The sequence below is a fragment of the Erinaceus europaeus genome, chromosome 6 (genome assembly GCF_950295315.1).
Source record: "Erinaceus europaeus chromosome 6, mEriEur2.1, whole genome shotgun sequence".
Lineage (NCBI taxonomy): Eukaryota > Metazoa > Chordata > Mammalia > Eulipotyphla > Erinaceidae > Erinaceus > Erinaceus europaeus.
The window spans coordinates 13,286,102-13,310,772 of NC_080167.1; the positions used below are offsets into that span (position 1 = coordinate 13,286,102).

Here is a 24,671-nt window from a genome sequence, read left to right on the forward strand (position 1 = left end):
AGAAAAGAAACATGAGGGGGAGTCGGGCGGTAGTGCAGTGGGTTAAGCGCACCTGGCGCCAAGTGCAAGGACAGGCATAAGGATCCCTTGCTTCACAAGCGGTGAAGCAGGTCTGCAGGTGTCTGTCTTTCTCTCACCGTCTATCTTGCCCTCCTCTCTCCATTTCTCTCTGTCCTATCCATCAATGAATGACATCAGCAATAACAATGATAACCACAACAAGGCTACAATAACAAGGGCAACAAAAAAGGGGGAAAATGGCTTCCAGGAGCAGTGGATTCATGGTGCAGGCACTGAGCCCCAGCAATAACCCTGGAGGCAAAAAAAAAAAAAAGAAAGGAAAGAAACATGATGCCAATGTCTGCATTTCAAATGTTAAAAAATGAACAGCAACCCTCAGTTTAGATGGATAAACCCCATGAGAGGACAGACGACAGCAAGCAAGAGTATCCATGGCAGAGACTAGCCATGCTAAGAGCCTCCTGCATCCTGACTGCCCTGTTGCTGCCCTTCAGTCTGCTCTGGAATCGAGGGCTGAGGAGGGTTCTGAGATCCGTGGAAGAGCTGTCTCACTGTTCAGCTCCCTCTGACTCGGCAACCCCCCGAATGACCTCTGACACTGTACCCAGAGCTGAAACTCCTATTAAGTGGGCTTGCGACAGCTTTGGAGGTCTATGACCAATACCTCTGGTCTGTGTAAGCATGGAACTAAAGCGCCGACTCATTCCTGGGATGGCCTGCACTCTCCAAGGCCAAGGACAAACCTGAAGGTTCCGGGAGTGGTGGAGTAGTGTAGGCACAGAGCCCCAGTGATAACGTTGGTAGCAATACTACTACTACTGCTAACCTGATACTTTATTTCACATGAGGACCTGGGTTTGAGCCCCTGGCACCACGTAGGCACCATACATGGCAGGTGTTGTGGTGTTCCTCCTCTATATCTCTCTCCCTCTCTTTTTAAAGATTTAAAAAAATATTTATTTATTCCCTTTTGTTGCCATTTTTTTTTTGTTATTGATGTCACTGTTGTTGAGTAGGACAGAGAGAAATGGAGGGAGGAGAGGAAGACAGCAGAGAGGGGGAGAGAAAGACACCTGCAGACCTGCTTCAACCACCTGTGAAGTGACTCCCCTGCAGGTGGGGAGCTGGGGGCTCGAACCAGGATCCTTACGCCAGTCCTTGCGCTTTGTGCCACCTTCACTTAACCAGCTGTACTACCACCCAACTCCCAAAATCTCCCTCTCCTTCTGTCTCTATCTAAATTAAAAAGGAAGAGTCAACTAGGAGTGGTAGAATTGCATAGATAGAGAGTTCTGGAGCACAAAACCACTCAATCAATACTTTTAAAAAAAAATAATAATACTAACCAGGGAGCTAGGCATGGGACTAGCATTCCTGAGGTTCCCAGTTTGATCCTCTTTGCTACATGTACATACTGTAATGGTCCTCTGACTTCTCTCTCTCTTATGTGAAATTCTCTTCCCCATATACAATAAATAAAAACTAAACCCTAAAGAAATGAAATTGGGGGGTCAGGCAGTGACACACCAGATTAAGTGTACATAATACAAAGTGCATGGACTGGCACAAGGATCCTGGTTCAAGCCCCAGGCTCCCCACTTGCAGGGGGGTTGCTTCACAAGTAGTGAAACAGGTCTGCAGGTGTCTATCTTTCTCTCCTCGTCTCTGTCTTCCTCTCCTCTCTCCATTTCTCTCTGCCCTATTCAACAACAATAACAACTACAACAAGGACAACAAAATGGGAAAAATGGCCTTCAGGAGCATGGACTTGTAGTGCAGGCACCGAGCCCCAACAATAACCCTGGAGGCAAAAAAAAAAAAAAAAGAAGTAAGGACTGATGGAAATGCCTGTGTTATATGACAAATAAGGTTCAAATCAGGATTGTAAAGGCATCTCTAAAACTGAACTGTCGACCAGTTATCAAATCCCATAAAGGTCTGACCTTGCTGAGAACACAGTGATCTTCTATTTTACCTATTATTTGCATTACTGAGGTCTTATGCACAATTCCACTATTCTTGGATCAATTTTGTTCATTCTTTTTACTTCACAGGTGATGAGAGAAAATGATGAATCATACCACAGCACTACTCTACCATCAGGAAGCTTCCTGTGGTATCTTCTAGAGGACTCCCATGTGGTACTGCCTGATCCTGGGGCCACATGAATGGAAACCCACGTACTTTACCTGGTAAGCTATCTCCCGGACCACATCTAATTAATTGATTAATTAATTAAGTTTAGTGGATGGGACAGAGAGAAATTGAGAGAGGAGGGGAGACAGAGAGGAAGAAAGAGACACCTGCAGACCTGCTTCACCACTTGTGAAGCGACCCTCCCCTCCAGGTGGGGAGCCACAGGCTCCAACTGGTATCTTTGCACGGGTCCTTGCGCTTCATATTATGTGTGCTTAACCCAGTGTGCCTAGCCCCCCACATTTATTTCATTTCATTTCTTTATTTTTTTGCCTCCAGGGTTATTGCTGGGGCTCAGTGCCTGCACTTCGAATCCACTGCTCCTAGAGGCCATTTTTTCCCCATTTTTGTTGCCCTTGTTGTTATTGTTAATGTTGTTACTGCTGTTGTTTTTGGATAAGACAGAGAGAAATTGAGAGAGGAGGGGAATACAGAAAGGGAGAAAGACACCTGCAGACCTGCTTCACCACTTGTGAAGCAACCCCCCTGCAGGTGGAGAGCTGGGGGCTTGAACCAAGATCCTTGAGTGGATCCTTGCGCTTCACACCATGTGTGCTTACCCCACTGCACTACAGCCCCCACACATTTATTTTACTTTAAAATTGTTTATTCATTAGAGAGAGAAAGAGAACTAGAGCATCATTCTGGCATATGTGATATCTAGAGTGGAACTTTGGGTCCTTATGCTCACCCGTCAGATGGTCTGCTACCTTCTGTGTCCCTCCAGAGAGAGAGAGAGAGCGAGCAAGACAGAGGGAGAGAGAGAAGAGAGAGAGAGAGTATGTGTGTGTGTGTCCAAGGTTATCATTGGGGCTTGGTGCCTGAACAGCTTCACTTTTTCCAGTGGACTTTTTTTTTTCTTTCTGTTTGACAGAGGGTAAGAGAAAGAGAATGGAGAGAGTGGGAGGAGGGAAACAGAAGGAAAGGCAGCTGCAACCTCCCTCCCAACTCCAAGTTGAGGACTAGTGGCTTGAACCCAAGGCTTAGTAACGTGTGCTTCTACAGGGTGTGTCACCACTGGGTCCCTCCAGTGATATTTTAAGTCTTCTTTTCAACCTATTGTGTTGCTGTTTATGTGACATTTCCAAATAAGGAATCCATCCACTCAAGATCTGCTGTAAGGCAGAGTTTCCCATTGCATGGTGAAATGGTGAGAGATCCAGTTTTGAGTGTTTTTGACCACTTTTTTTAATTGTTGCCAGGGATATTGCTGGTGGTGGGTACCTGCACAATGACTCAACTACTCCTGGCAGTCATTGTTTCCTTTTTTCTTTTCTATTTGATAGGACAGAGAGAACTTGAGAGAGGAAGATAGGGAGGGAGGGAGAGAGAATGACACCTGCAGATCTTCACCCCTCAGATGGAGAGAAGGGGCTTGAACTCAGGTCCCTGCGCACTGTAATGTGTGCACTCAACCAGGTGCACCACCACCCAGCCCCCATTTTTGACCACTTTAACCTTACCACATCAAACTGTTTCCGGTTCAGAGGCAAAAAGCTTTTTCCATTAGGAAGATAAAAGTTATTGCTCAAGACTGCAGTCTGAAGACCTTTTGCCCGAATTTGAGTTATGGCCTCAGTCATCACTGGAAACTGTTTCGCCACTCTCTCACTGGTCAACAGGGAGAAAAAGGAGTCCACAGGCACAGAAGTCTTTGACTAAGAATGGGGAGGGGAGAGAAAAACCCACAATCATTAAAAGTAAGGATAGCTTCAGAGAAAAATTCCATATTGCTGACTTCCTGCTGCTACCTGGTTAGAAAAGCTGGGACCTCTGACTTGCTGCCTAACAGAATGGTGCAGAACCTTCTGTGTAAGGTTTTTGTTTTTTTTAAGAATTTATTTATTTATTCATGAGAAAGACAAGTGGTGAGAGAGAGAAAGAACCACTCTGGCACTCTGGTACATGTGCTGCAGGGGATTGAACTCAAGACCTCATGGATGAGAATCCAATGTTTTATCCACTGTGCCACCTCCCGGACCACCTGTGTAAGGTTTTAAGAAGTGACTTAGAATTAGAGTTGCAATGATCAGAGGAGTGGAGCTATTTACATCAATATTCCAGTTAGAGGACTCTGTTTTTTTCATTCACAGGTTATCACTTTTTTAAATTTTACTTTATTTTTTTTAAAGATTTTATTTATTTTTTCATGAGAAATGATAGGAGAGAGAAAGAACCAGATATCACTCTGGTACATGTGCTGCCGGGGATCGAACTCAGGATCTCATGCTTGAGAGTCCAAAGCCTTATCCACTACGCCAACTCCCGGACCACTACTTTATTTTTATTTTACTTATAAAAAGGAAACACTGACAAAACCATAGGATAAGAGGGGTATAACTCCACACATTTCCCACCACCAGAACTCCATATCCCCTCCCCTCCCCTGATAGAGTAGGTTGTCAATTTTTTTAAAGTATCAAGATACCATAAGAGAATACATTAAACCCTAAAAGTAGATTAAGCAGATATAATTTGATTTTTAATGATTCAGGAGACAGTTAATGATTTTGTACTATCTTGGCATCACCATTGTCAGTGTCAGTTTCTGATCAATGTTTTTTTTTTTTTTTAAATTCAATCTGTATGGGTTTTAAAAAACTCTTACTATATTTCAGAATCTTCAGAGAAAAGTTTGCTATTTTATATACATACATACACCTTTATTGTCAATTCACTTTTATAGAGAAGTAGAGAGTCTGTGTGTGTGTGTGTGTGTGTGTGTGTGTGTGTGTGTGTGTGTGTGTGTGTTTGTGTGTGTGTGTCTCCACAGCTCTGAAGCTTCCTTCAATGGAGTGGGGGCTGAGTTCGAACCCGGGTTGTGCACACAGCAAAGCAGCATACTATCAAAGTGAGCTATTTTGATGGCCCCACTTTTCAATCTACATACCACACAATGCACCCATTTAAAATATACAATTTATGGGGGGTGTAAAAAAAATATATATATATATACAATTTACTAAAACAATAAGGGCAACAAAAGGGAATAAATATTTTTAAATCTTTATATAAAAAAAATATATATACAATTTAATGATTTTCAATATATCCACAAAGTTGTACAACTATCACTACCATCAATTTATAACATTTTCTTTGCCCTTAAAGAGAACCCCCAAGCTCATTAGAAGTCACACTCCACTGCCATGCAATCCCCCAATAATCTTAGTTCTAGTAAATCACTCAGTTACTTTCTGTTCTGTAGATTTGCCTAGATACTATATATAAAAGGAATCATATGTGGTCCAAAAGACCAATATGTGGTCTTTTGCACCTGACTTCATTCTTTCTTTCAGCATGATGTTTTCAAGCCTTATATATATGTACTCATACACATACATATACATATACACAATATATATATAAAACTGTGGTATAATATACTTAACATAAAATATGCTACTTGAGCTATTTTCAGTGCACAGTTGGTTGGCATTAAGCACATTCATGTATGCAACCACCACTGACATTCCACAGAACTTTATTTATTTTCAATTAGGGTTACTGTGATGGTTACAAGAGATAATATAAATAAAGCGCTTAAGACATGGCATAGTACAGAGAAAAGGATCAATATTATAACTTTTAAATATAATTTCTGATCAAAGCCATTATGGAGACATTCTTTTTCAGATGAACAGTATCTGATGAAGAAGTTTAATAGAGAACACACACATACATATATACACACACATTGCCACCGAGCACATATATATATACTCTTTTTTTTATGTTGAGTAACTAGAGGTAGAAGAAATCACTTAAAATTTTCTAACATGTTATTAGGTTCTCACTTCATTTGCAGTTTAACCAGCTTAATAGCTGTGTGTTGTACCCATCACTTCATACAAAAAGAAGATGGAAATTCAAACATGTTTATCTCTCACCATTTCAGAGAAGTGTTTCCCAAATTCTTGTAAGAAATTTTCTGTTGTTATCTCTCCTCTCATATATTTCATCCAGGGCCCATTTTCACCACCCATCACCAGTGCCTTCAGTATAGTTCCAGAAGGGATGTGATTTTGTGTCTCCCATTCTACAGGAAGTAAAATATGCAGTAAGTGAAATACACTAACAAATGGCTGGGTTAGGGAGCTCAGGGGAATCACCATGCCACTACCCACTGTGGTGCCAGGTGGGTTCTAGTGAGGGGGAGGGCAACTAAAGAAATGCTGAGTCTTTGCCTAACACTTCCAAGGGGACAGTGATTCTGATCTGAGTGACTGAAGGTCACCACTGCTAAGCATCAGGTCCTGTCACATTCAGGGGACAATTTCAGACAGTGTGGTATAGATTTCTTTCCCTGGTCTCATGGGCAAGCTTTTGCTATGAAATAAAAATACTCTTATTGGCCTGGAAAAATTGCTCACCAGGTAGGGCACAGACCCCGTAAAATGTACAAGTTTGAGCCCTCATACCATATGGGAAGTGCTATAGCATCAGAGAAAGCGTTGGTGCGGTGGTATCTCACCTTCTCTCTGTCTCTCTATTTGAATGAAAAGAAAGCAGCTTGGAGCAGTGCAATAGCATATCCACAGTGCTCCAGCTCTGTGATAAATAAATAAATATGAAGACTTTGTTTTCTTTTCTGATAAAGTAGTACCTGTACGTGGAAAATATTTCAGGTAATACTGAAAGGGATTTAAAAAAAAGAAATTAAAATGATAAGCAACTTTATTCTTCAGAATAACCAGGGTTGCTAATTTGGCATGTCTTTTGAGAATAGCAGGACTTTTCAAACTCAATCTAAATTATACTTCTTTAATTTAAAAAAAAAATTTTTTTTTGCAGTGTTGAGGCTTCATGCATCCTGATTTTCACTGCTCCAGGTTGATCTTTTTTTCTTTCTATTTCAGATATATATAGTAGTGCTGGGGTCTCTTCCTTTTATCCTCTCTCCCCCCCTCCATAGAGAGAATAAAAGGAAGAGACCCCAGCACTACTCCCATCTGTGGAGTTCCCCATAATACTGAATATGGTGTCTCTGTGTGATACCAGGGCTCAACCCAGATCCCATGCACAGTAAGGTATGCATTCTGCAGCCCACTCTACTGGTAAGATAGCTCTGTTTCTTTAATTTTAGAACTAATTTGTGGACTCAGAGTTCACAGGACTGTAAGACAACTGGCACTCTCAAACACTGTTAACAGAAGTGTTATACAACTCCCATGGAAAGTAAAGTTTTATATGCAAATACAGCTGGTATAATAACCTCACTTCTGGGGTCCGGCGGTGGCGCAGTGGGTTAAGCACATGTGGCGCAAAAAGCAGGGACCGGCGTAAGGATCCCGGTTCGAGCCCCCAGCTCCCCACCTGCAGGGGAGTCGCATCACAGGCGGTGAAGCAGGTCTGCAGGTGTCTATCTTTCTCTCCTCCTCTCTGTCTTCCCCTACCCTCTCCATTTCTCTCTGTCCTATCCAACAACGAACAACATCAACAATGGCAATAATAATAACCACAACGAGGCTACAACAACAAGGGCAACAAAAAGGGGGAAAAATGGCCTCCAGGAGCGGTGGATTCATGGTGCAGGCACCGAGCCCAGCAATAACCCTGGAGGGAAAAAAAAAATAACCTCACTTCTAGGGATTTCTTGCACAGATCTACTTATACAGGAAGCAAAGGCTGAGGCTGGTATGGAGCTCAGGGCAGAGTGAGTGCTTTACATGTCTGAGGCTTTGGGCTTGATTCCCAGTGTTCCCCACAAAATCAAGTTAAGCAAAGGGGGTTATATACAAGACTATTAATGAAGAATTGTTCATGATATAAATAACTAGAAATGTTAATGTATATGAATAAAAGGCTTGCTTAATCAATTATGATACATCAATATCAATATATGAGAATACTACAGAGGGCTGGGAGACCATTCACTAGTGGAGCATAGAGCTTACTATGCATGAGGTTCTGGGTTCAATCCCCAGCACCACGTGGGAGCACCATGGTGTTCTGGTGTCTCTTCATTTCTCTCCTCTCACGAGAGGAGCTTTTTTTTTTTTTTTTTGCCTCCAGGTTATTGCTAGGGCTCAGTGCCTGCACCACAAATCCACTGCTCCTAGAGGCTATTTTTTTTTCCTTTTGTTACCTTTGTTGTGGTTATTATTATTGTTGTTACTGATGTCATTGTTGTCAGATAGGACAGAGAGAAATTGAAAGAGGAGGGGACACAGAGATGGGGAGAGAAAGACACCTGCAGACCTACTTCACCACTTGTGAAGTGATCCTGCTACAGGTGGGGAGCCAGGGGCTCGAACCAGGATCCTTAAGCTGGTCCTTGGGCTTTGTGCCATGTGTACTTAACCTATTGCGCTACCACTTGACCCCCAATACTTTTTGTCTTAGTGATCAGTAAGACTCTGAGAAGTTGGGTAATTTGACCAAGACATTCAGTCACTAGATGGTGCTTGGAATTTGACTCAGGAGGCTGAAGATTCCCTTGGGCTACACCACTGCCCAGATGCTACTGTCTCCCCACACCATCCTCCACTTCCCACCCCCACCCATCCCCAGAAGTGAACTTGAACGTGGCCCTCACCTGCAGCCACTTTCCCTGGAGAAGGAATGAGAACACCACCCATGTCAAATATCACTGCTCTGTAGGTGTGGCCTCCAGAATGTGTCCACCGCCGAGCGTGCTGGTGCCTAAACCCAGTGTGACTCAGCGGGGCTGTGCTCCAAGCCCATGGGAACCGTGAGGATTGGAGAAGTCTCCTTGTATACATGCTGAGGCCCAGGCTGCATGAGAAGACAGAAAGCACAGTTTGTTTTTGCCACCTCTAACCCAAACCTTCATCCTGGAGCTCAGTGCTAATCTCCAACAAATGTCTTCAAACCACCACTGGCATGGAACTGGCTATTCTTTTTTCTAAGTTCCTTAGTTCAGGAACAGACTCCACTATCCACTTAGCTGCCCCAGTCAGAAAGCTGGGGTTCAGCCTGACTTCCCTTAGTCCCTAGTCTGCTGCTCCAATTGTGGGCAAATTTCTCCTCCTAAAAGTCTCCTCCACCTCTCTCATTACCGTCATCCAGGATTCTCACTGGGATTTGGTGCCTGCATGGTGACTCCTGGTGGCTTTTCTTTTTTTCTTACAGACAGAGAGAAAAAGAAAGTAGGGAAGACACTTGCAGCACAGCTCCACTGTTCATGAAGCCTCCTCCACCCTGCAGGTGGAGAGCAGTCTGCATAGTAATGTATCCCAATGGGTGTGCCACTGCCTGCTCCCCAGCCTGTCTTGCAACCTCTTTCTAAATCTTGCTCTTTAACAGAGCAGTCTTCTGATTACACTCTAAATCCACCATCAAACCTTCATTGGCTTCCAGATAAATTCTAACATTCCTTAATCTGGTTTAAAACGACCTTAAAGATCTATCTCTCCACATCTTTTGGCAGCAACTTTTCCTTTTTTATTTTTTTCACCCAAATCTGGATGTTCTAGACACACAAATATATATACAGGTTCCTCAAATGCATGTTTAAACCCTCCTGTTACCAGGTCTTATTGTGTGCTGTCTCCTTGGCGTGGAACATCCTTTTCTGCTGGTTACCCTTCTAGTTCTGAATTGTTGTTTAGGCCACAGATGATCTGTCATGAAACCTCTTGTGGCTCCCACAAAAGAGCTAACTGATTCCCCTGTATGGCCCCAAGAAGCCCTTTACTGACACCCTCCTAGCATCTTACCAATCAGTGCAAATGTCTCATAACTGCTTTCCACTGTCACTTTGCTGAACTTATTTCAAAGGGTTCAGCAAAACAAAAATAAACACATACAAGACACATATAAGTGTGTGTACACTTATACACACAAGTATATGGGCAAACCAAATGAGCTAAAATGTTAATGATTGGTTAATCTACATTAGGGTGAATGGGATATTATTGTACTAGTCTTCTAACTTTTTGAAGTTAAGTTTGAAATTAAAAAGATGGGACTGGGAGACAGTCCACCTAGTGGTACACATGCCTTACTATGTGTGAGACCCTGGGTTTGAGGCCCAGCACCAAAGGAACACCATGGACAGCACACAGGCATCTCCATGACAGGTGAAGTGGTGCTATGGTCTTTCCATTCTGTCACTCCTTTTCTCACTCAACATAACAGTAATGCAAAGCTGGGCTGAGGAGGCTATTGAGTGGTATCATACATGCATGAGGCCCTGAATTCATCCCTTCAGCTCTACATAATATAATAAAAGAAAGATTGTGTGTGAGGGGGGAGTACTGGGGAGACAGCATAATAGTTATGCAAAAAGACTTTTATCACTGAGGCTCCAAGGTCTCATGCTAAATCCCAAGCACCACCAAAAACCAGAACTGAGCAGTTTCTGGTCCTTCTCTCTGTATCTCTATCATTAAAATAAAATAAAATAAAATAAAATAAAATAAAGAGTTGGGGGGTGTTAGGTGATGGCACACCTCATAAAGCAAACAAGTTACCATGCACAAGGACCTAGGTCTGAGCCCTTGGTCCCCCCACCTATAGAGGAAAAGCTTCAGGGGCAGTAAAGCAGTGCTGCAGATATCTGTCTTTCTCCCTTTCTATCTCTCCTCCCCGCCCCCCAGATCAATTTGTCTGTCTCTATTCAAGAAAGAAATATTAAAAAGAAAGAAAGAGTGGGGAAAGCAGCCCAGGAGGTAACACAGCAGTAGTGCTCTGGACTTGCACACAGGAGATATCTGTGTTCAATATCTGGCACTGCATATGCAGAGTGATACTCTGGCCTCTCTCGTGAAATAATTAAAATAACTTTCAAATTATTTTATTTTAAAGATATTTATTTTTTTAATTAGTAAGGGGAGAAGAGAGAACCAGAACATCACTCTGGCACGTGATACCAGGGATCAAACTCGGGATCTCATACTTGTAACTCCAGTGCTTCATCCACTGTACCATTTACCAGCCTGCAAAAAAAAAAAAAAAAAGTTTTTTTTTAAGTAGAGGAAAACAAATTAACTACAGCAAATTCTAGCTGTTGTCACTCCTTTGTGAAAAAAGTTAAGCTTGTGTGTTTTCTATAATGAAAAGACTTACTAAAAATCAGATCAAGATTGAAACCAACTGGCTATGCTCTCAAAATAGCTCACTTACACAGTGGACTGCTTCGCCATGAGCATGACACAGGGTTGAGCCTGGCTCCCACTGCATTAAGGGAAGCTTCCATTCTCTCTCTCTACCTCTTTGTCTCTATCAAAAAGCAATGCAAAAAAAAAAAAAAAGTAGTATCTAAGCTTATCAACTTAAGGGAGTACATTTTTGTAAGGACTGGTAAACTAGGTAAGAATCTAGGTGCCAGAGAAGTGCTCAGTAGTAGAATTCATGCCGTTTATGCATGGGGCTCTGGGTTCAGTCCTAAAGTATCAGAGCAGAGGTCTGGCCTCCTGCAAAAAAGAAAATAAACTACTTCAGTAGTTGAAAAAGGGCTGAGATGTTAGAGTACAGGACTTATCTGTATGATGGGGTCCCAGGTTCAATAGTCAGCAATGCAGATGTCAAAGATGAACTGTGCTCTGGTCCCTCTCATCAAAATTAAAATAAATATTTTTAAGACTAAAAAATTAAAAAATGTAAAGAAGTAATTCTTAAGCAGTAAATCTCCTATATGATATACTTCCCACGTAAAAGGAGACTTGCTGAATTGGGGAGTGAATACAAGAATTAAAATTTTAGAGGTTAAAATTGCATATCCAGTTTTATTTATATTCCTATGTCAAGGCCAGTCTATGATGGAAGAAGGAATTTATTTATAGACTTCTAAAATTGCCAACACATTTTGTGTGAGGGCTTAACAGAGATGAACTGTGTCTGGGGCCTGAAGGACTTTCATCCTGATGGGGACACTGTTCTCCACATACTCTCACTAATGGATAAGTGGGCAAAGCTCCCATGACTAGCTTGCTTATCCCTTCCAACTAGGGATGATGGTTCTAGCCACTTCCTAATACTCTCTTTGGGGGAGTAGCAGGGAGATGCTGATTCCTCATACTTCCATATGCCCACTGATCCAAAGCAAGGAGAGCCTTTCCTGGCTTTATCAGCCTGGGAGTCTCCCATTTATTTTCACATCATAGTCCCACCTTTACCTTCTCTAGAGAGGCTTTTCTTTCTTTTTCCAGAAAAGTTCTGGTATCACTATTTTTTTCCCCTTCATTTCCATGGTTTTTATACCTTTTGCTACAGTACTTGTCTCCTCACTCAGTAACTGTCCCTATCTATTTATTTTAACTCTCTAAAAAGACAATCTTACCCATCCTTGTATACATCCATCCCTTAGATCCTAGCATTACCTACCTACACGATAGGTACTCAGTGTAAAATTAACTGGAATGCTAAATAAATGGGGCAAGTCAGAAATTAAGAGGGGCAAGAATTAATGGAAAATGGGTTTAGCGGTTGGCAGCCACAAAGAACTGCGCCCACACTCAACTGCTCATCTCCAGTCAATAAGTCCAGTTTTCTAGGGGGAAAACAAAAATATTTTTCTTTTCTTCTTCTTCTTCTTTTTTTTTTTTGTCTCCAGGGTTATCACTGGGGCCCAGTGCCTGCCTGTACTACAAATCCACTGCTCCTGGAGGTGATTTTTTTTTCCATTTCGTTGTCGTTGTTGTTGTTCAATAAGACAGAGAAATCGAGAGAGGAGGGGAAAATTGAGAAGGGGAGAGAAAGATATATAACTGGAGGCAGGCGGTAGCCCTGCGGGATAAGTGCACATGGCGCAAAGCACAAGGACCAGCGTAAGGATCCCAGTTCCAACCCCGCTCCCCACCTGCATGGGGGGTCACTTCACAAACTGTGAAACAGTGTCTATTTCTCTACCCCTGTCTTTCTGTTCTCTTGATTTCTCTCTGTCCTATCCAACAATGACAGCAGTAACAACAACAATCATAAATAACAAGGGCAACTAAAGGGAAAAAATAGCCTCCAGGAGCAATGGGTTTGTAGTGCAGGCACCAAGCCCCAGCAATAGCCTTGGAGGCTAAAGAAAGGGAGAAAGAAAGAAAAGAAAGAAAGAAAGAAAGAAAGAAAGAAAGAAAGAAAGAAAGACACCTGCAGACCTGTATCACCACTTTGCGCTTTGCACTAAATGTGCTTAACCCAGTGCGCCACCGCTCAACCCCCCAAAAACATTTTTCTTTCCTTCAGTAAGGAGTATCTGTCTTCTCTCTGCTTCTCAAAATTATGAGATTAGTAATAATACTGATAGGTAGATTTGCTACCTACATTATATACTCTTTTTAAAAAACTATTTATTCATACATTCCCTTTTGTTGCCTTTGTTGTTTTATTGTTGTTATTGATGTCGTTGTTGGATAGGACAGAGAGAAATCAAGAAATCAAGAGGGGAAGACAGAGAGGGGGAGAGATACCTGCAGACCTACTTCACCACTTGTGAAGCGACTCCCCTGCAGGTGGGGAGTGGCAGGGGGAGGGGGGGACTGGAATCAGGATCCTTACCCCGGACCTTGCAATTGCACCACCTGTGCTTAACCTGCTGCGCTACAGCCCGACTCTCTATATTTTCATAAACATGCCACACAGAACTGTCACATAATTAGTTTTTGGTAAAGAGCTGGAGTGCTGCTTCTTGAATCAGATTGCCTGGATTCAAATGAAAACTTCTGCATTTATTAGCAAGATCCTGAACTAGTGATATAGTGAGCAAGTTACTTCTCCTCTTTCTCTCCAAGTCTCAGGTTCCTCCTCTGTAAATGGGAATAATTATAGCACCTGTGTTGTAAAGTTACCCTCAGATGGGATAAAGTATATAAAGCATTCAAATTAGTCGCTGGCATACCCTTAAATGTTGTCTACTATCTTACCATATTATACAAACTTCATATAAGGTCACATGTCTTATACATATATTATGCACATATGACATAAGAATTGTCCATCTACTAGTGATTCTCAACAGGGAGTAACACGGGCTCCAAAGTAACATTTAGCAGTGTGTGGAACAATCTGGGTTGTCACCACTTGGGGAGAGGTTCTATTTGTCAGTGAGGCTGCTTTAAGAAATTCCTATAGGACCACCCTTCCCAAGGCCAGTCACTGGTGCACCTGGTTGAGCACACATGTTACAATGTGAAAGGACCTGGGTTCAAGCCCCTGGTCCCCACCTGCAGAGGGAAGTTTCACAAGTGGTGAAGCAGGGCTGCAGGTGTCTCTCTGTATCTCTCCCTCTCTATCTCCACATCCCCTCTCAATTTCTGTTTATCTAATAAAGATAATTTAAAAAATAGCCTTCCCGAAAATGATCAGGACCCAAAACAACAGATCAGAAACAGGGAAACCCTGATATAAGCTGCGGCTTAAGCACAGGTGGCACAAAGTGCAAGGACCATGTAAAGATCCCGGTTCCAGCCCCCGGCTCCCCACCTGCAGGGGAGTCGCTTCACAGGTGGTGAAGCAGGTCTGCAGGTGTCTGTCTTTCTCTCTCCCCCCCCCCCCCGTCTTCCCCTCCTCTCTCCATTTCTCTCTGTCCTATCCAACAATGACGACATCAATAACAACAACAATAATAACTACAACAATAAAACAAGGGCAAAAAAGGAAATAAATATTTTTTAAAAAGCCTCCAGGAGCAGTGGATTCGTGGTGCAGGCACCCAGCCCCAGCAATAACCCTGGAGCCAAATATATATATTCCAGAAGGTGCAGTCAAAAGCTATATACACAAGTATATATTGTAGATAGCCCATATACCCACACTTGTCCAGGATGTGCTTTGACTTATCTTAGATACTACAGCACATACCTAGACTAGCATCCTGTCTTATATATCCCATGTGTATTGATTGTGGCATTCAAAATGCTTAAGGCAGTCTGACTTACTGGAGAGAATGCTGAATCTCAGAAAGTCTAACAAATAGAGCCCGTGGTTCAGTTGTCTGGGGATATTCTCACAACCTTATGCAATAACTAGCTCAAGATCACACTAACAAATCGAGCCGTGTCTCACAGTTGTCTAAGGATATTCTCCCAACCTTATGCAATAACTAGCTCAATGACACAGTACTGGGGATCAAGGATACTCCAAAAGAACGTTGTGTGCTTATCTCAATCGCCATTGTGTCCCTAACACTTCAACAGTACCTGGTGCTCAGTAAATATTTGCGGGAGCAGGAAGACCCAGATCTTTTTGTGCACGGAACCTGCCCACCACCCTACTTCGACAGTGTCACAAACATTGCAATCGAGTCCCATACCTCTCTCCTCCCTCCACACCGTACCCCGCAAAGAAGCGTGTTCAGCTCTCTGAAGTGAGGCCCCGAGGCAGATGTGTCAGGTGCGGATGAAACAGATCACCCCAGCCTGGAGCTCCCGCGAGGCGCCAAACGCGACCCTAAGAAGCGAGCATTCCTCGGATAATTCAGACCTCGTAGAGTCGGGCACCCCCCTCGCCGGCAGCTGAGGCGAACGTTAATCTCTGGGAGGTTAACTTGGGTCTAAGGCAAAACGCACCGATCGGCCTAAAGCGGGAACTCAGCTCCAGCAATGCCCAGAGCTCCAGAAGATGCAGTCCCGAGCAGTGCGGGGTAACCTCTGCACCTCCAGGCAGTCACATGGCCACGCCCCCAGCCAATCGGGAGGCGCACTGGTCGGCGCAGGCGTGACCCCGCCGCTCAGCGACGGCGGCCGGGAGGCGGAAGTGGAGGTTGTTGTGGCTCTGAGGTTCGCGCGAGGAGCAGCTACTTTTGCTGCTGCTGCTGCTGCTGCTGCTGCTGCTGCTGCCGCCGAGGAGAAGGCGGCGGCGGCGGCGGCGAAGGCTGTGGCGGCGTTGCCAGCCCCGGGCCGCTTGGCCACTCGGCTCGCCTCTCCGCCTCATCTGAGCCCGCCGGGGCCCTCGCCGGCCAGCGCCTGCCCTATGAGTGTGTCACTGGTTGTCATACGACTGGAACTCGCAGAACACTCGCCCGTCCCCGCCGGCTTCGGCTTCAGCGCCGCGGGTGAGTGCCGCGGCCCCGCCGCCTTTCCGGGAGGAGGGGCACCCCCCCCCCCCAAGATCGGGCCTGGGAACGGCCGAGGCAACGGCTTTTGCGCCCGGAGGAATCTGAAAAGGTGCCTGGGATCCCCGTTTCCTTCGAGCTTGAAGAGGCCTTTCCAGGTGTCACTGCCCTTCCCACTCCTGTCTCCCCACGGACACTCCCTACCCGCGCTGTTTATACCTGGCGCGACTCACGCTCAGCGCAGGTTAGAGCCGAGTTGTGAAAGTTGCCGGTCAGGAGGCCTGTGTGTCAGGGGCTGGAGCCCCAGAGACTCTCCTTGGTCTAATCGAATCGTTGCTGTGTGAAAAAAGCTCCTTGTGGGCGCCCTGTAGTCTTAGTAAGTGCAGTATAAGTAAAATTAGGCGTCCCAGTATCCTGCCGCTGTGCCTGCATTACCTTCTGTAATTATCTTCACAACAACTCTAAAAGGTTGATGGGTGGGTTGGGAAACTGAAGCCAGTGATTAAATGACTTGCACATATTTTAAGTTCTAAAACTGGGTCTGTAACTCAAGAAAATGGGGTTTGAGAGCCTGAGAACTGTACCAGCTGCGGACTTCTTTAGTGGAGGGAAATGCAGCTGTGACTCCATCCCTCCGGGCGCGAACATTAACCGAACATTAACATTCGTCCAAGAAACACTCTCTGCTCTCGTGGCACTAGCAGTTGAGTGGAGGGTCGGGGGAGAGACTGGTGAATGAAATAATGACAAGGAAAATGTAAAGTTACTGATCAATGCTGGGAGGAGAAAGCACGAACGAATGAATGTTCGGTTGGGAAACTTGAGGATCTGCTTGATTTGAGCAAGAAGGCCGGCGCAGGTAGCAGTTATCAGTGGAAACTTTTCTGAGCGTGTGAGTTTTGGAGCTGCACATTATAGACTGCAACTCAGTGGCTTACTGAGCTCTCAGGATCAACTAAATTGACATTAGTCACAGCTACCTCCACACGATCAGTTACTGATTCATTGATTTAGCAAATCTTTGAAGACCTCATAAATGCTAGGTGCCTGTAATTAAGTGCTGGTGATACAGCAGTTAACAATAAGTGGTATACCAAGGGTATTTCAGTCCAGTTTCCAAATTCCTTTTCCATTTTTTGTGTTTCCATGATTTGAGGCAATGACTGTAGATTTTCATGGCCTGGGGCTAACCCATGTTAGGGGTAGCATGTTTAAGAAGGCTACCCCTAAAGGTTTTTGGAAGTTTATTAATGGACTTGTAGCTTTATTTTGAGTTCTACATACAATTCCTGAGTTCTACATACAATTCCTGTCAAGTACGGCTAGGTACTAAATTCTGAAACTATTACTAAAATATTGGTTTATCTGCCTGTAATCATTGTCACATTGTCTTTAAAGTTGTTGGTCTTGATTTGCTTTAATGTGCATGCCTGAATTTATCACCTGTGTGTTTATTGACTGGGTATTGCAGGAGCTCCAGAGGTGAGTGAGGTGGACACTACAGAGGCCTGTTACCCTCTTAGGGAAAGGCAGTGAAGAGAAACAGGAAGCTTACTGGTGGTGAGAGTACACAGGAGCTTCCTCCATTATCAGACATTAATCATTCATGTGTTCTTTAGCTGGGGAAATGTCTGATGAGGAGATCAAAACGAAGACACTAGCTTCAGCTACAGCCTGTCTAGAAGGGAAGTCACCAGGGGAGAAAGCAGCAATTATACACCAGCATCTTGGCCATCGAGAAATGACAGATATGATCATTGAGACTATGAAGTCCAGCCCAGGTATGCTTTCTAAAGCCCTAGGCTCCCTTTTGTAACACAAGCCCCTGCTTACCTGTTTTATACATGCTACTCATTGAGCCCACATGACTTAGACCTCTAGAATACTTTTGTCTTTAACTGCCTTCCCTTAACTTCTTCAGCTGTGTCTCCTAAATCTTAACAAGCTGGGTTGGCAACTTTAATCAGTGAGGAGAACTGGGTAGCACCTCAGTCAGTGGCAGATCTTGAAAGAATCTAGATAAGCATATTGTGTCTCAGTCTCACTCTGCTTAGCCAGCTCACTCCAAGCAGGAGAGTGACTCTGAGTCAGCTCCAGCCTGGAGGTGCTTAGGACTTAGTAAGCCCCACAGTTTATCTCACGTAGGAATGCATGACAGAAAACATCTGCTTTGATTACAGTACCACCAGATAGAAGAGCCATTCTGGCGTTTCTGAGGGTGCTAGCTAGTTTTTTTTTTTTTATTTTCCCCTTTTTTGTTGCCCTTTTTTTTTTTGTTGTTGTTGTAGTTATTTTTGTTGTTTTTATTGATGTCATCATTGTTAGATAGGACAGAGAGAAATGGAGAGAGGAGGGAAAGACGGGGGGAGAGAAGGATAGACACCTGAAAACCTGCTTCACCGCCTGTGAAGCGACTCTCCTGCAGGTGGGGAGTCGGGGGCTCGAACCCGAATCCTTAGGCTGGTCCTTGCGCTTTGCGTCATGTGCGCTTAACCTGCTGCGCTACTGCCCGACTTCCGCTAGCTAGGTTATTTTTATGGGGCAGAGAGCAATTTAAAACTGAGATGCTCCCAAAGCTCAGCTGTTGTGTGAGTGTAGTTCTTTTTTTAGTTTTTTTTACTTTTTTTGCCTCCAGGGCTATCAGTGGGGCGTATCTACACACACTGCTTCTGGCAGCCTTTTTTTTTTTTTTTTTTTTAATATGTCTTTGTTTTAGATCACAGGTAGGATACCTTCTTTCTCCCAAGGGACATTTGGATATTTATTTATAACATCATTTATGGACCATACAGAATTATCATCTTAAAAATTAGCCCATAAGTGGTCCAGGAGGTAGTGCAGTGGATAAAGCCTTGAGCATGAGGTCCTGGGTTCGATCCCTGGCAGCACATGTACCAGACTAATGTCTGGTTCTTTCTCTCTCTCCTCCTATCTTCTTCATGAAAAAATAAAATAAAATCTTTTTTATATAAAAAAAAATAGCCTTACCCAACAACGACAGCAATAACAACGACGACGATAAACAGCAAGGGCAGCAAAAGGGGGGAAATTACATAATAAATAAAAAATGTTTTAAAAATAGCCTTTACTGTTGCTATGAAAAAGCTCTTAGCGGCTCCCCACCTGCAGGGGAGTCGCTTCACAGGCGGTGAAGCAGGTCTGCAGGTGTCTGTCTTTCTCTCCTCTTCTCTGTCTTCCCCTCCTCTCTCCATTTCTCTCTGTCCTATCCAACAATAAACATCAACAATCAGTGGTAATAATAATAACCACAATGAGGCTACAACAACAAGGGCAACAAAAGGGGGAAAAAATGGCCTCCAGGAGCGGTGGATTCATGGTGCAGGCACCAAGCCCAGCAATAACCCTGGAGGGAAAAAAAAAAAGAACTCTTAGATGTATTGAATTTCGAGTCCTGCCTGCAATTGCCTTGGCAGGGTCAACACAGATTATGGCCCATGGGCTGGACATTCCCCAACCCTGCTATAGATAAAAGGTATGAGAGAGCTGGAAAGAAGGAGAGCTGCCACAGCATTGCTTGTGAAACTTCTGCCCCCCCCCCCCCCACGCACAGGGATTAACATGTGGCAACCCAGGGTTCACATGGATCCTTAGGCCTGGTAATGGGTGCACCCCACTGAGTGAGCAGTCTGCCCATTCTGAATATATTTCTTTCTTTTTCTTTTCTTTTTTTTTTTTTTTTTTTGCCTCCAGGGTTGTCACTGGGGCTCGGTTCCTACACTATGAATCCGCTGCTCCTGGAGGCTAGTTTTCCCATTTTTGTTGCCGTTGTTTTTTTTTTTTTTTATTGTTGCCATTGCTGCTGTTGTTGCTCGACAGAACAGAAAGAAATCGAGAGAGGATGGGGAAGACAGAGAAGAGGAGAGAAAGACACCTGCAGACCTGCTTCACCACTTGTAAAGTGACTCCCCTGCAGGTGGGGAGCCAGTGGCCCGAACCAGGATACTTACACTGGTCCCTGCTTCGTACCATGTGCATTTAACCCGCTGCCCTACCGCCCAGCCCCCTGAATATATTTCTTAGTGCTGTACATTATAACTTTGTTCTTGGTGTTTTTGTTTTCCCTTGATGCCATTTTTTCACCCCAGGGCCTTACATCTGCATAATTCCACAGCTCCCAGTGGATTCCTTTTTTTAAGATATTGGTTAAGAGACAGACAGGTAGACAGAAACAGAGAAGGAGAAATAGCACTATACTACTGCTCTGCTTGTGAAGTTTCCGCTTTGCATCGTGCTCACATGTGACCAGGGGCTTTGTGACCCCAGTGTTTATTCTTACTTGAATTATTATTATTATTATTATTATTTTATCAGAGCACTGCTCAATTCTGCCTTATGGTGTTTCCAGGGATTGAACTGAAGAGACCTCAGGTGCCTAAGACATGAAAATCCTTTGTGTAAGTCACTATGCTATTTCCCAGGTACCTGAGGTCTCTTCAGTTCAATCCCTGGAAACACCGTACGTCAGAATTTGAAAATGTTAGAAGTCTTCAGCATATGTCTTATCAGTTTATAATTTCTTACTTTTCGATTTCTAAAAGATGAGTTGAAAACTACTGTGGAAGAAAGGAAGTCTTCAGAGGCATCTCTCATTGCACAGAAAACTAAAGATCAAAGTAAAGAATGCTTGAACACTGCTCCTGATTCTCCATCCAAACTCCTTCCAGACCAGATTTCATTCTTCAGTGGAAATCCATCAGTTGAAATAGTTCATGGTATTATGCACCTATACAAGACAAAGTAAGAAAAAAACTTTTTCCTTTTGAGTTGGTCTTTTATTTATTCCCCTTTGTTGCCCTTGTTGTTTTATTGTTGTAGTCATTATTGATGTTGTTGCTGTTGGATAGGACAGAGAGAAATGGAGAGAGATGGGGAAGACAGAGAGAAGGAGAGAAAGACACCTGCAGACCTGCTTCACTGCCTATGAAGCGACTCTCCTGCAGGTGGGGAGCTGGGGGCTCGAACCGGGATCCTTAAGCCTATCCTTGCGCTTTGCGCCACCTGCACTTAACCCACTGTGCTACCGCCCAACTCCCGGAGTTGGTCTTTTAAGTCAGAGAAAAGTCTCTTGCCCTCAAGGAAAGTATATATTTTAAGCTACAAGAGGATAGTACTTTCATATACTGTATGTTAGAGAATTTTAGGGGTGGGGGAGACAGGATAATGGTTAGGCAAAGATAGCTCATGCCTGAGGTTCCAAAATCCCAGATTCAATCCCCCATGCTACTATAAGCCAGAACTGAGCAGTGCTCTGGTTAAAAAAAAAAAGGAAGGAGTCTCCAGCCATCCTACCCTGAACACTCCCAATCTTGGAAACTAAGCAGGATTGAGCCTAGTTAGTACTTGCATGGGAGAGAATTTTTAGGTGTTTTACATCAGTTAATCTCTTAAATTGGGTTAGAGCGTCTCTTCATAAAAGAAACATGGTGATACACCTGAGAAAGTAGCTAGGAACACTTCCCTGAAAAGGCAGACATGCAGAAAGGAAGGAAAGTAAAAAGAAAAGGTTATAAATGATTTATAGCATCATTGTAGATTAAGTCCCCACTAAATCTTCACTACGAAACTGCTAAAATATATCCTGTTGGGGCCAGGCTATGGTATACCTGGTCGAGTGTGCACATTATTATGCATAAGGACCCAGGTTCAAGACCTGTTCCCCATCTGCAGGGAGGATGCTTCATGAACAGTGAAGCAGACCTACAGGTGTCTTTCTTCCTCTCTTCCTAGCTCTCTCTCCTTCCCTGTTCACTTTTTTCTCTGTCCTAGCAAATAAAATAGAAAGGGGAAAAAAAGGTCGCCAGGAGCTATGGATTCATGATGCTGGCACCAGACCCCAGCAATAACACTGGTAGGAATTAAAAAATACTATCAGATTGTGATCTCATCACTTTTTTAAAATTGTTTTCTGGAGGCCAAGTGAAAGGAAGCCTTTGACTAGATAATCCACAAACAGGAATATCTTGCCTGAATAATCAGTAGCTGGTCATCTTTGGAGTTGTCCAGTAGCGCAGTGGGTTAAGCGCACAAGGTGCAAAGCCCAAGGACTGGTGTAAGGATCCTGGTTTGAGCCCCCAGCTCTCCACCTGCAAGGGAGTTGCTTCACAGGTGGTGAAGCAGGTCTGCAGGTGTCTGTCTTTTTCTCTCCCTCTCTGTCTTCCCCTCCTCTCTCCATTTCTCTCTGTCTTATCTAACGATGACGACATCAATAACAGCAACAATAATAACTAAAACAACAATTTTAAAAAAGGGCAATAAATATTCTTCTTATCCTCACTGATTAGCTGGGTCCCCACTGGGACGCAGTGTACTCAGTTGACCATTTTGGATCACAGCTATTGAAGTGAGTTTGCAGCATTTAAAAAACAAATCACATCATGGGCGATTTCGCTTTCTCCTCTATCCCAGCTTTCCCAATCTAGCACAGGTCTGTAATCTTTAGAGTCACAGCCTCATGGTTCGTGATTTTCTTTCATATATTTGAAGTTAATTGTCTTTTCTAGACCATTCATGAGGCTGTAGTCAAAAGTTATTTTTCTAAGGTGCGTAATGATGGATTGTTGGGGGGAAAAGAAAAACTAATGAAAAATTCACACTGCATCTTTGCTTAGTTTTTTTTTTTTTTTTTTTGCCCTCCAGGGTTATTGCTGGGGCTTGGTGCCTGCACTATAAATTCATTGCTCCTAGAGGCTATTTTTTCCCTTTTTGTTGCCTTTGTTGTTTACTTTGCCCAGTTTAAATTTATTACTACGAGACCGGGCAGTAGTGCACTGGGTTAAACACACATGGTGTGAAGTGCAAGGACCAGCATAAGGATCCTGGTTCGAGCCCCTGGCTCCCTACCTGCAGGAGAGGTCACTTCACAAGTGGTGAAGCAGGTCTGCAGATGTCTGTCTTTCTCTCTCCCTCTCTGTCTTCCCCTCCTCTCGATTTCTCTCTGTCCTGTCCATCAAGAACAAGGGCAACAAAAATGAGGGGGAAATGGCCTCCAGGAGCAGTGGGTTCATAGTGCAAACAGAGAGCCCCAGTGATAACCCTGTATATATATATATACATACATATATACAACTGCAGCACACCTTTAAACCCAAGATTAAATTTTTTCAGTGGAGGATAGTAGGTAGATCATTTCAAAGCATCCCTTAAACTCCATTGTGGACTATTTAAAGGCTTCTGCATTTGTCCATGTAGCACATCTTTCTGGGTAGTATAACACACTGTTTGATTTGATTTGTGAAGCAATACGATTGTTTCCAATTGCCTTGCGGCATAAAAATTGTCAAATTAGTGTTGTCTGAACTAACCATGCCTCATCTATTCAAGATAGTCTAATTATTGTTTTACTAGTAAGATGACCTCCTTAAAAGAAGATGTGAGGCGCAGTGCCATGCTGTGTATTCTCACAGTCCCCGCTACAATGACCAGCCATGACCTTATGAAGTTTGTCGCCCCATTTAATGAAGTGATTGAACAAATGAAAATCATCAGAGACTCTACTCCAAATCAGTATATGGTGCTGATAAAATTTAGTGCGCAGGTAAAGTTAAGATATTAAAATCTCTTTGCCACACAAACTGTGATACTGGCTGTTTGTGATTTACAATGTTTTTTACTTAAGATTCTTGATGTATGTACTTCCTAGGGAATTGTAATTCTAGAAATGTTTCTGAGTCATTAACACAATTCTAATCATACCTATAAGTTTTGTAAGTCACATTGGGTATGAAATCTGGGGTTGTGTTCATTCATTCAGTAGTAAGTATTCCATTATCCAAATTGTGTAAAGTTGACACTCTATTGTTATTTATTATTGTACTATAGTGACCTACTTTTTTCCCTTTACTAAAAGGTTTATTTTGGGGGGTCAGGCAATAGCGCAGTGGGTTAAGCACACATGGCACAAAGCACAAAGACAGGCGTAAGGATCCAGATTTGAGCCCCCGGTTCCACACCTGCAGGGGGGTTGCTTCACAAGCAGTGAAGCAGATCTACAGGTGTCTTATCTTTCTTTAGCCCTCCTCTCTCTGTTTCTCTCTGTCCTATCCAACAACAACAACATCAATAACAACAACAACAAAAAACAACCAGGGCAACAAAAGGGGAAAAAAATAGCCTCCAGGAGCAGTGGATTCATAGTGCAGGCACCAGGCCCCAGCAATAACCCTGGAGGCAAAAAAAAAAAAAAAAAAAGATTTACTTTAGGGGCCTGTTAGTGGTACATACAGCAGGTTGTACATCTTACCATGTGCAGGACCCAGGTTCAGGCCACTCGTCCCTACCTGCAACGAGAAAGCTTCACAAGCAGTGAAGCAATGCTGCAGGTCTCTCTCTCTCTCTCTCTCTCTTTCTCCCTCCCTCTCCCCCTTCCCTCCCTCTTTCCCTCCCTCTCTTCCTCTCCCTCTCTTTTTCTCTCTCCCGCTCCCTCTCCCCTCTTCCCTCTTGATTCCTCTGTCTCTACCTTTTTTTTTTTTTGCCTTCAGGGTTATAG

At 43.6% G+C, this 24,671-nt stretch overlaps 2 protein-coding genes across 6 annotated transcripts in view; one reads left to right on the forward strand and one right to left on the reverse strand.

The window, feature by feature from the left end:
* ACAD10 (acyl-CoA dehydrogenase family member 10) overlaps positions 1-15,830 on the reverse strand; it is a 55,169-nt gene extending 39,339 nt beyond the window's left edge. The window contains exons 1-5 of one of the 4 annotated variants that reach the window (XM_060193069.1): positions 15,681-15,790; positions 11,081-11,120; positions 8,756-8,955; positions 6,108-6,256; positions 3,681-3,875 (exon numbers count right to left, since the gene is read on the reverse strand). In XM_060193069.1, coding sequence (XP_060049052.1) covers positions 3,681-3,875; positions 6,108-6,256; positions 8,756-8,955; positions 11,081-11,112 — 576 coding nt within the window. In that variant the 5' untranslated portion in view covers positions 11,113-11,120; positions 15,681-15,790. The other 3 variants (XM_060193067.1, XM_007529578.3, XM_060193068.1) reach the window with 3 other exon arrangements.
* The window catches only part of BRAP (BRCA1 associated protein), a 41,858-nt gene continuing 33,001 nt past the window's right edge, over positions 15,815-24,671 (forward strand). The window contains exons 1-4 of one of the 2 annotated variants that reach the window (XM_060193072.1): positions 15,815-16,165; positions 17,785-17,946; positions 20,725-20,923; positions 23,531-23,720. In XM_060193072.1, coding sequence (XP_060049055.1) covers positions 16,084-16,165; positions 17,785-17,946; positions 20,725-20,923; positions 23,531-23,720 — 633 coding nt within the window. In that variant the 5' untranslated portion in view covers positions 15,815-16,083. The remainder of the gene's footprint in view (positions 16,166-17,784; positions 17,947-20,724; positions 20,924-23,530; positions 23,721-24,671) is intronic. The other variant, XM_007528978.2, reaches the window with a different exon arrangement.